Genomic DNA, 12,453 nt, shown 5'->3' with positions numbered 1-12,453 from the left:
CAGAAAACAATTGTCAAAGGGAATATGCATGGTGAGTCCAGAGCTTTGTTTAAGGCAATTTGAGAAGGTTTGATTTTCAGGTACTCTGATTAATGCCTGCAGGAGCACATTATATCTGTGCACCGTTCTGAGCAAGATACTAGAATATACTGTGAAGTGAATTGACTATTTTGTGGGCGAAACAGGACAGCCAATTGCACACAGCAGTGTACCACAAACAGTTGTGGATTGAGTGACCAAATTACTATTCTTTTTTTGAAGGAATTATTACCCCCAGAAAGCGATCTGCCAATCGACTCACAAGTGGAATGACCGTGGAATTTGTGGGCAAACACGGCAGCCCATATGCACACAGCAGTGCCCCACGAAGAGCCATGAATTGAATGATGCATTTTACCTTATCAGTTGTTATCCACGACACAAGCTCCCTTCTCTTGGGATCTTTAACGTCCACCTGAACAGGCAGATAGCATCCTGGTTTTAACGTCTCACCTGAAGGTCGGCACCTCTGATAATGCAGCTCTACCCCAGCACTGCACAGTAGAAATTCACAGCCAAGAAGGCGTGGTGCTTGGCCTGGGTTTGCTCTCTGAAAGAACCATCTGTTTAGAGCAACGCAAGACAAACTGATACAAGGAGCTGTGACTGATGGTAGCATGACTTTGAGTTGTTCCATCATGATTTTATGATTCCCTCCCTGTCCAATATGTTTAGTTAACCTGTCAACACAAGTGTTGGCTTGTAGTTGTTAACAGAGCAGTAGAGTTCAGAAGTAACATTGGGCAACTTTATGGAGAGGCAGCACAGCATAGCAGCAATGCATTTAGCGTTGCTCAGACACTGGCTGCATTTCTGCTCCCAGTTTAACATTGATGTGGAAGCTCTTACCAATGGTCATATCCTGTCAGCATTCGCAATTCAATGTAATTCTCCAACCCCAGATCACTTAGCACATCAGACACATTTGGAATCCAGCCCAACAAGCACACACAAAAAAGCACCATCCCACTATTTACTTTCAATATTACGAATATTATATTATACTCTGTCGCTCGGTTGATGCATATACCTGCGAGGTTTATACCTCATTGAACTGAATCATTTTTCAGAAGCGACAATACTCCTCCATTCACTCCCATGGGAACCTGTTTTGTTAAGTGCACAGTGAAGAGGATTGTTTGTTGTTAAATGTATAGGTTTGACGGCCACACCTCTACGATTCTAACAATCTAGAGATTGCAAGTGAGAACCTGCTCATTCATTATGTGTGCATCAGAACCAAGCCAGTGTGGATGTTGCCTCCTGAACCAGAGAATCTCAGTGTCTGTGGAACTCGGATGGTTCTCACAAGGAACTGGATTTAGACTACCTTGCACTTAATTTTCACAAAGGACTCTGGCTTTATGCCCAGAGGAATAGTAGTCTGAAAGTAGTGATGTAATGTTACATTTATATAAAACCTTAGACCATATTTCGAGTACTCTGTACAGTTCCAGTCAGTATATTACAGGAAAGATATTGTAGGATTATAGGATACAGCATAGATTCCTAGGGATGAGTGGATAAGCTATCAAGAAAGATTGGACAGGTCATAGTTTTTCTGTCTAGAATTAAGAAGGGTACCTGATCGAAGACTTTATGATTAATCAAATGATTTGATAAGGTGGATGTTGTTAGGCTGCATCTTTTCACTTGCTGGTGAGTCTGTTGTAATTATGCTCACATCGGTGAGCGTAGATTTATGAGGTAGCCAGTTTTAGGGGGTGTTTAGGGGGAACTTTTTCAGGCCAAGGGTGGTGAGAATGTGAAACTCCCTGCAGGAAGCTGTGGTTGACATAAGAAGTATTCATACATTGAAGAGAGAACTTGAAGCATACATGAGGGGAAGGGAATAGGAGCAAGAGCAATAGGAGGGAGCGGGCTTGTCAGGAATCCAAATATTGGCACAAACTAATTGGGCCAAATGGCCTAATTCTATATTACTTGGTGATCTTTGACTTGTAAGCAAACTCCTGTCCAGTGCAAAATGCTGCTCTCCTCTAAAACCTGTAATGAAATAATTATCCTTGCATTTGATAATGCGCCTTATCATGTCATCAAGATGTCTCAAAAGTGAAATATGGGTGACTGTGTATTTGTAGGCAAATGGGTGAAAGGTTAAAAGCTTTCAATCCCCATGGTTTAGGCCTGAAAAAGCAGTGACCTCCCTCCCTCACTCGCTCGCTCCCTCCCTCCCCTAGGAGCCCCGATATTAATAAATTTACAGCCTTTTCTATTTTGGTAGCGTTTAGTATTCATATGCATGTTCATAACTCCAGGATATCATTGTATTCCAATGGGGACCTACTTGCAGCGGAATGATTATCTGGCCTCAGGGCAAAGAACGAGGACTTTCTAAGTTACTTAAACATTCTTAAACTATTCCACTGATGTAAATACAAAGCGGCGTTTCTCAAAAAAGGATTTTTTTTGTGTCACCACGCCACAGTTGAAATACATTTTCAGTTCTGTACCCTCGCTAGGTTTAAATATACGTTGATCTGTTCACACCCTTAAATGTGACGCACTCTTATCAGGTAAGGCATTGTAAATAGGTCGCTGTCATTTCAGATTGTTAGATAACCTACCTGAAGGCAGTCTGGTGATTGCTTTATGCTCCTTCTGCAATTTTGGAGTGATAGGATATTAACAACAATAATAATAATAATTAAGAATCCTTGCATTTGGTACAGTGCTTTTCAAGTCAGAGGAAGTCTCAAAGTGCTTCACTGTACTGTAAAGTGGAGGGACTGCAATTTTCTATGCCAGTGTGGCAGTCCATTTGCACACAGCAATATCCTGTCATCACTTTGACTGATGTCAGGCCTGAAATTCCGCCGACTCTTAGCTTGTGAGGTTACTTTATCTTAACATTTGAAATTGCACACAATTGAACAATTTAACAACAACTTGCATATATATAGTACCTGACATGAAAGGTAGCACTGGTGAGAGGTAAAGCTCAAGCAGAGCAAGGGATGAGAGGGAATAATAATAATAATACTATTTCTACTAATCCTTGCATTTGATATAGCCCTTATTATGTTGTCGAGATATCTCAAAGCTCTTCAAAGGATATACTGTAAAGTGAAATGACTGCATTTTGTGGGCGAGACACAGAAGTCGATTGGGCACAGCAGTGTCCCACAAACAGCCATGGACTGAGTGACCAATGTTATTTGCAGAATTGATCTGAACAGGCAGAGGGACCTCTGTTTAACCCCTCATCCAAAGGATGGCACCTTCGACAATGCAACACACCACTCAGCACTGCATTGGAGTGTCAGCTTAGACTAGGATAGATGACAATAGCTACGGTTGAAGAGGTAGGTGTTCAGACGGGGTTTAAAGATAGATGAAGAGGGGGTGAGGCAGAGGGATTGTGGCAGACAATCGCAGAGATCAGAGGTGCAGTGGCTGAAGAGATTGGAGGGAGACACAACCCTGTGTCAGCTGAGCGAAGGGAGCAGGCAGAGGAACACAGTACAAACAGCAGATTCAGTCTCGGTTTTGGAAGCGGGTTTTCTGCATTGCTTAATAAACTCTTTGCAGTTCAGCCCGGTTTTAAAATTTTAAGACAGAATGGTCTCGCAAGCTACTGGGTAGAATTTTATGTTTGTTGTGTCGTTATATAAACAAAACTAGCTGGTGGCTCAGTTTCCCTCTTTTGTTAGTACCATGTCCCTTTTAATTCCACTTAGTTGCCTTTAATTAGATCCAACCATATGTTGGTGTGCTTCAATTTTCAATTAACAATAGCGTTCAGCAATTTTTATGTTGCTTGTCAAGGGTACAGTGTTCCCTCTCCCTCCTCCCTTGAATTTATTGGTTATTGCAGTATAATAATGTTGGTCATTAATATGATTACCATTATTGTTGTGATTATGGAAAGTTACAATTGCATTACCAAAACAAAAAGCAGGATTGTAGTCTAATTGTGGGAGTAAAAGTCAAACACGAGAGAAATAATAGCTTCCCTGTGATAAACATTGTGGGAATAATAATCCTTGCATTTTGATTTAGTGCCTTTAGAGTCCCGTAGAATACAACAACAACAGCAACAACAAGATTACATTGGTATAGCGCCTTTCACGCCGCGAGGACGTCCCATGGCGCTGGACAGAGTACAGCATTTCAGATCTGAGTTGGGGTCAGGGGGGGAGAAGGGAGGGGAGGAGAAGGGGGCTGGCCAATGGCATGGTCGAAGAGGAGGGTCTTGAGGCGGGACTTGAAGGAGGCAAAGGAGGGGGTGTGGTGGAGTGACTGGGGGATGGAATTCCAGAGGTTGGGGGCAGAGTGGCTAAAGGCTCTCCCGCCAATGGTGGGTCGGCGGACATGGAGCAGACCGGAGCTGGCTGAGTGGAGGGAACGGGCGGGTTGGTAGGGGGTTAGGAGGTCGCAGAGGTAGGGTGGGGCGAGGCCATGGATGGCTTTGTATGTGAGGACCAGGATCTTGAACTGGATCCTCTGAAGGATAGGGAGCCAATGAAGTCGGGCGAGAGTGGGGCAGATGGGGTCACCGAGTTTGGTGCGGGAGAGGACATGGGCTGCAGAGCTTTGGATTATCTGAAGCCTGTGGAGGAAGGAGTTGGGAAGGCCGACAAGCAGGGCATTTGCACAGTCGAGCCTGGAGATGATGAAGGCATGAACAAGAGTTTCAGCGGCCAGTGGTATAGTAGTTAGCATGCTTGGCTCGCAGGCGAGAGGAACCCCCTGGTTCAATTCCTGGGCAGTGCGAAACCTTAGACATGTTTTCTTACTCCACACATCTCTGTTTGCCAAGCAGTAAGCAGGAACCTGGTTGTTAGTCAATTGGTGGATCACTTTCCCGGGGTAATAATCTCTCCCCACAAAAACAATTCACTCAAATTTGCTCACATGGAACAACTGATGCCGACTGAGTGGAGAGAGCGAACAGGTTGATGATGTTTAGTAGGTTGCAGAGCAGAGGGAGGAGCAAGACCATGGAGAGCCTCAAAAGTAAGGCCGAAGATCTTGAACACAATCCTCTGGGGGATGGGGAGCCAGTGAAGCTGGGTGAGGATGAGGGCGATCAGCTCACAGAACTTAGTTTGAAAAGTGAAAGAGCGAAGTTGGGAAGCAACAACTGAAATGTGCATCTGTTTACCTAAAGTAAGTAGGAACCTGTTAGTCGATTGGCGGATCACTTTCCACAGGTAATAATCCCTCAATGTACGTTTTAAATTTGGTCACTCAATCCACGAGTGTGTGTGGGACACTGCTGTGCACAATTGGCTATGCATTTCGCCCACAAAATACATAGTCAATTCACTTTATAATATATTCTGTGAAGTGCCTTAAGATGCCTCAATGATTTGATAGGGCTCTGTACCAAAAATAAGGATTATTATTATTGTCTTTCCCAAATATATCTCAGTTACGTCTGAGCCGTGTTTGACTCGTAACCATGCGGCTGAAACATCCCAGCTGTTGTATGAATCCCACCTTTTTTTGATAATGTGGGACCGTGCCTTCATCCTGTTCTTCAGTACATCTGAGGAGGTAAATTCTAAAATCAATTGGGTTGAGCATCCTTCGTCGTGTGCTCGGCAAAAGAAGAGATTATCTCCCTTCAGTAAATCTATATTTTACAGTACACCCACATTCACCACTCACTAGAACAATCCTGGCCTTTAACGCACTCCCATTTACTCAACTGGATGACAAATCAAATAAAAGATTGGATCGTGCACAGTTTGAGATCAGTAGATAGTGTGAAGTGATATTGCCTTCTTTCCCCTGTGTTGTAATGTGTATGTGTCTGTCTCTCTCTTTCTTCTATGTTTGTCCACAAGTGATGGTAGAACGCTACCTCTGCTACTCTCCCACAGCCACCTCCACCTTTTCCTCCTCCCCGGCCCCTCCTCCACCCCACCCTGCAACAGGTTCAGTGTCCAACCCTGTCTTTGTAAAGTGCTGCCTGAAGGGCAACACTCTATAAATGCAAAGATTCTTAGGATTATAAAACACATCTGTACAGCCACAGGTCTCCTGTGGAATGCCCGGTTTTAATAAGTTCACATTTCACATTGGGAACAATGAACAACAAGCCTTGAAATAACTTACATGTTCTGGCATCCTGTGCTTCAAAATTCAAAGGCATTCTGCAGTTGATCAGCAACAGAGAAGGTGCTATTTACGTAAGCTATTTCACCAAAAAACAATCTTTGTGGTAACAGGAATACTTTATACAGAAGGTGCCATTTGGATTGCATCCCATTGCCCACTCTTGTCCCAGTATTCACAGGTTGTGAAAACAGTGATATTAATTGTTTCCGTCACAAAGCACTTCACTTGGCGCAGTGGTAGCCCTCTCGTCTCTGAGTCAGAAGGCTGTGGGTTCAATCCCCCATGTCTGGACTTGAAATCACATGGTTTAAGCTGGCACTCCAAAGCAGTGCTTAGGGGTGTGTTGCAGGGGTGTGTTGCATTGTCGGAGGTGCCGTCCTTCGGATGAGGCATTAAACCGAGCTCAGGCCCAGGTGGACATTAAAAATCCCACAGCACTATGGTTTAAAATTGGTTACTCACTCCATGGCTGTTTTGGGACATTGGCTGCCACATTACACCGACAAAATATATAGTCCATCCACTTTACAGTGTATCTAGTAAAGCACTTTGAGACGATGTGAAAGGTGCTGTATCAAATGCAAGTGTTATAATTATTATTATCATCCAGCTGAAATGCAATTGAGTGTGTGAAAGGGCATTGTTCTATGTGACCTGTGTGTGGGCGTACTGTAAAATACAGATTTGCTGAAGGCAGAAAATCACTTCTCTTGCCTGTCACACGTCAAAGAACTTTCAACCTAGTTGACTTTAGAATGTTTGTGGGTGGATGCCTGGTGCGTTTTAATAACGGAGTTGTGTGAAGTGGAATGAAGAGTTGTGAATCTTCCACGGAGACAGGTTCGATCTGGTCATTTAGTTGCATTAGCCCATTGTGAAGCGTACTATCATTGTTCACTTGTCACAGCCAACATATCTTTACAGAGATGGTAATCAACATCTGGAACAGGTTGCTGTTGGATAATAATAACCTTGCATTTGACAGCACCTTATCATGTCTTCGAGGCATCCCAAAGCGCTTCACAGAATATATTGTAAAGTGAATTGACTGTATTTTGTGGGCAAAACGCGGTAGCCAATTGCGCACAGCAGTGTCCCACAAACAGTTAAGAGAGTAGAACAAGAGGACTAAGGTATAGAGTTGCAAAGGGCAATTTCAGGAAAGACATCAGGAAGTATTTCTTTACTTATAATACAATAATACTTACAATAATAATCCTTCCAAAACCAAAACAATAATAAATTGGTCATTTTCAATATACGACTGTTTGTGGGACATTGCTGTGCGCAATTGGCTGCCGCGTTCGCCCACAAATATACAGTCAATTCACTTTACAGTGTGTTCTGTGAAGCGCTTTGGGACGTCTCAACAATGGGATCAGGTGCTATATCAAATGCAAGGCTTATCATTATATATTATAAATAACTACAATGGTGCAAGTGGGGCATCCATTGGCGGTGGATCCACCCCTCAACTCCCTGACCTTATTATAATAATAATAATAAAACAACAACAAGAGTGCATTTGTATAGCTACCTTTCACGTCGGGAGGACATCCCAAGGTGCTGGACAGTGTACAGCATTTCAGACCCGAGCTGGGGTCAGGGGGGGAGAAGGGAGGGGAAGGGGGGTGGCCAATCGCATGGTCGATGGGGAGGGTCTTGAGGTGGGACTTGAAGGAGGCTAAAGAGGGGGGGGGGGCGAGGCGGAGTGATTGGGAAATGGACTTCCAGAGGTTGGGGGCAGAGTGGCGGATGGATCGGAGGATGTGGAGCAGGCTGGAGCCGGCTGAGCGGACGGAATGGGCGGGTTGTTAGGGGGTTAGGAGGTCGCAGAGGTAGAGTGGGGCGAGGTCATGGAGGGCTTTGTAGGTGAGGACAATAATTACATGTGGGCATGTAATGAAATGCTTTGTCAGCATGACACAGTGGTGGTACTCTTGCCTCTGAGTTATAAGTTGTGGATTCAAACCCCACGGCAGGACTTGGAATCACATAGTCTAAGCTGACATTCAAATGCAGTCCTTGGGTGTGTTGCATTATCGGAGATACCGTCCTTCAGATGAGACGTTAAAACGAGGTCCCATCTGCCTGATCAGGTGGACGCTGTTCGAAAAGCAAAGTTTCTCTCTCACGGTGTCCTAGCCAACAACCAACCCCCCTCTTCCCCCAAAGTAAAACTGGCCACTCACTCCATGCCTGCTTGTGGGACACTGTTATGCACAACTGGCTGACATATTTTGGCCACCAAATATAAAGTCAGTCCACTTTACAGTATACCCTGTGAAGCGCTTTGAAATGTTTCAATGTCGTGATAAGGTGCTTTATCAAAGGCAGGGATTATTATTATCATTAAAAATACAGGGAGAAAATGCCTTCACTGATTGTGATGTAGGAATACACAGAAAGCCTATTGGCGGGGAATGAACTGTCATATCTTGAGGTCAGGGATTACACTAGTTTCCATAAGTAGGGGCACTAGAAGAACCCATTTCATGTATAAAATTGAGCATCCGAAAGTTGATCTCTCGCCCGGCAATATACCTTTAGGAAAGTCATTCATTTGATTGATGTGGGTATAGAGTTAATGGTTTACCAATTACAATGAAGAATCCTGTAGTTATTAATTTTTTTTACTATTATAGGAAAATTATTCATGATAATCGAACGCAACACTATTATTTCATGGTTTGGGTTAGACAAGGAGGTGAATGAAGTATGTGTGCTCACAGAGACTGTAATTTGAAAGTTCAATATCTTTTACCTCTTTTTGATTGAACTCTAATTGAAGTTCAGAGAATCTGCTAGCTTCTGTTTCGTTTGAATCAATAAATAAGTTACTGCTGGTACAGTATATAGGACAGATTATATATTGTATTAGCTGAAGTGTTGTTATATTATTACATTTGGAATTTCTTTCAGGGAGCTTTTACTTGTATGAGATTATAAATCAATATACACGCTGACCAAAAAATCGTGATACCATTACAATGTCTAATAAAGATTGAAGAAATTATGATATTTTTGTGTTTTTTTAGATTAATAGGGTAGTTATAATAACAATAATAATAATATTCCTTGCATTTGATATAACGTGTCATCACATATTTGAGATGTCTCAAAGTGCTTCACGGAATATATTGTAAAGTGATATTTTTTGGGCAAAATTATCATACTTTTTTGATGATCCTGTGGGCCAGATGAAAGCTTAAGCAAGTTTCTTCACTCCACACGCCTCTTTTTACTTAGCAGTAAGCAGGAACCCAGTTGTTAGTCAATTGCTGGATCACTTTCCGGGGGTAATTATCCCTTTTTTAAAAAAAAATTGGTCGTTCAATTCACGACTGTTTGGGAGACATTGCTGTGCACAATTGATTGCCCCGTTACGCCCACAAAATACACAGCAAATTTGCTTTACAGTATATTCTGTGAAGTGCTGAGACGTCTCAACGACATGATAAAGTGCTATGTCAAACGTAAGTAATATTATTATAAATATTTTTTTTCCTTTACAGAAATATCTGGCTATGCAGAGGAGATTCCCAATGTTCGCTGGAGGCAGCAATGGCTGGAGAACGGGACCTTACTCTTCCATGTTCATCACCAGAACTCCGCTCATCGCCTCCCCGGTCTCATCCCCACCGTCTACTCTCAGAATGACTCCGCAGAGGAAGAGCTCAGAATCCTTCACATCTCGGTGATGGTGAGTCCCGTTTCTTCAACAAGTCTCTCTGTTTTTTTTTCCCCCCCCACCTCTCCCCTTTCTTCTCAATCATTTTCAGTCTCGTTCTTGCAATTATTATTTTTTTCAATCTACAACGTCTCACTCGATCACTCAATGTCACCATTGAAAAATGGAAGTTAATGAGTTGGTTTGTTTTTTTCCCCCAATCTTGCACTGGCTGACTGGACATTTGCTGCCAGGATGGTTGAATGCTGTTGCTGCTCGCAGTTTGAACACATTTATTTCCTAGTCCTTCAAAGGGACGTTTGTCGTATGGGATGTTTTGTGCTGTTATTGCCAATCTTGGGGAGAACAAATATAGGAACAGGATATAGGCCAACAATGTGGCCTGTTCCTGTGCATGTTTTAACAGGAACCTATAAAACTCTTTGGAGTTGGGTAAAGATTTCATTACTTCATCACTGCCTTCTCTAGTTGGAACAATTGGATGCCATAGTCTTCTTCTATTGGGAGAATGGATGGTTCCAACTGAAGGAGATTATGTTGTTGTAGTCTGATTTCAGGACAGGCCCATGTGGTGTTTGCTGATCATTATATTTCTGTCTCAGTGAGATAAGAGTATCAACTCATATTAAGTTCGCAACCAATACTCAAGCATTTAAAAATGTGTCTTCTGAGAACGGGAGGCGCGGTCAAAAGGAGGGGGTGGAGGATGGGGTGGGTGGTGTGAGACGAAGGGACTATGTGATGGAATTCCAAAAGGTGGGGACAGAAAAGTTGAATGCCCTACTGGCAATGGTGGGGTGGGCTGCACTGGGCACATGGGAGCAATACAGATCTTGGAGGGAGCGGGCTGGTCTGTATGGAGTTAGCAGGTCACGGAGGTAAGGAGGAGCAATGCTGTGGAGGGTTTTGAAAGGCGAATTTCCAGATCTTGTGGTGAGCACATAATGCAACAACAACTCGCATTAGTATAAAGCCCTTCGCAGGGCGTCTCAAAGTGCTTCTAGTAGAGACTGACGCCCATACCTCTTACTTGTAGAGGCCTAAAATCCATGAAAAAAAAAGCGCTTAAAATGGTCACGTTTAGCTCAGTGAAACATTTCTAACCGCTGCCAGTTTTCTCTTCTGTGTGATTCCGGCTAGCGGCTGGAGGATTGATGTGTAATTATACAGTAATCCCCGCTGTTATCACCCTGAAAGGAGGGGTGACAGCAACCAGCGTGTCTGATAAAGCGATAGCACAATGCCATGCAAACACTGACTCGCTACAGCTAAGAAAGCACTCGCTTTGTGCCACAGCAAAGATGTATTGAAATAGTTTCTGGACAGCATATAAAGATAACATTAACAGCAGAAGGAAGAGAGAGAGAAAGAGATCAATACTTGTTGTCCGTACTCTTTTTTTTTCTCTCTCTTATAAAAACAAAAAGTCGCTTTTACAACTTTTATCTGAAGCTTAGTTTTTTGTTACTTTTAACCCTCGGTTTGCGCTGAATTTCAATTAAGAAAAGACTGAATGGCCACTGGTACTTGCCAAATCTGCGTACCCGAGATAAAAAAGGATTCATGGCGTCACGTGGTAGCTTTTAACTGATGGACAGCCATCGCTGATTTATACACATCCAGCCAAACCTCTTCCAAGATGTCCCGCTGTGTTGGGAAGCAGACTTTTTTGCAACTTAGCATTTTGCACAGCAAATTGATTGCGTGCCGAGGTCAGATCCGATGGTAGAGTAAATACTTATTCTGCTCTGTGCTAAGAAAGGCAAAATGCTTCATTTGAGACCTCCCGTTATTTAGCGGTTTCTGGTCCTGGCAAGTGAACGCGACTGCTCTTTACTGATAAGCAGTCAGCAGGCATAGACTTTCTCTGTATTGCTTGATTGATGTGGTTTCTTTTCATGTTCAAATTACAACAGCAACAAATTACATTTGTATAGCGCCGTTCAGGTCAAGAGGACCTCTCAAGACACTGGACAGTCAAGGATTTGCACTTGCAGTTAAGAATATACACACACACCCTTGAAATGCCACCCTTTCACACCAGGAGAATATTTCAAAAAGCTTCACAGGATTTACTGTAACGTTCAGTGACTGGTTGTTTTGTAAATGAATGTGGCGGCCAATTTGCAATCAGCAACATCCCATAAACAGCCAAGGAGTGATCAATTTTATCCTGGTGATCACTGAGCAGAGAGAGCACCTGGGTGGTAGAGCAGCAGGAGATCACAGAGGTAGGGTGGGGGTGAGGCCGTGGAGGATTTGAATGTGATGAAGAGAATGGTGAATTTGATTTGCTGGGGGAAAGGGATCATAGCTTGGCCTCAGTGTAATATGACCGGCATCCTCACAACCATCATTGACCAACGGCATAAACAGCAGGTATCCTAACATCCATATCCTAACATCTGTATCTGTAGATTGTTTGACAGTCACTGCATTGCACCCTAAACAAAGGCCTTTCCACTTATCTTTCTGCTATTGGAGTCCTGTAGCTCAGTGGTTAGAGCACTCGCTTTGCAAGTGAGAGACCTGAGTTCATTTCCAGGCAGAGGGCGAAACCTTGGGCAAGTTTCCTTACTCCACACGCCTAATAATAATCCCTCCAAAACTAAAAACAATAATTAAATTGGTCA

The 12,453-nt window shown here is 43.2% G+C and overlaps 1 protein-coding gene across 1 annotated transcript in view; it reads left to right on the top strand.

The window, feature by feature from the left end:
* The window catches only part of astn1 (astrotactin 1), a 620,426-nt gene that overhangs the window by 116,443 nt on the left and 491,530 nt on the right, over window positions 1-12,453 (top strand). Inside the window, 1 exon segment of the mRNA XM_042334960.1 lies at window positions 9,645-9,832. Coding sequence (XP_042190894.1) covers window positions 9,645-9,832 — 188 coding nt within the window.

Source organism: Callorhinchus milii, unplaced genomic scaffold, assembly GCF_018977255.1.
Source record: "Callorhinchus milii isolate IMCB2004 unplaced genomic scaffold, IMCB_Cmil_1.0 Scaffold5, whole genome shotgun sequence".
NCBI lineage: Eukaryota > Metazoa > Chordata > Chondrichthyes > Chimaeriformes > Callorhinchidae > Callorhinchus > Callorhinchus milii.
The sequence above is the reverse complement of the archived record's forward strand: the minus strand, read 5'-3'. Positions and strand labels throughout refer to the sequence as shown.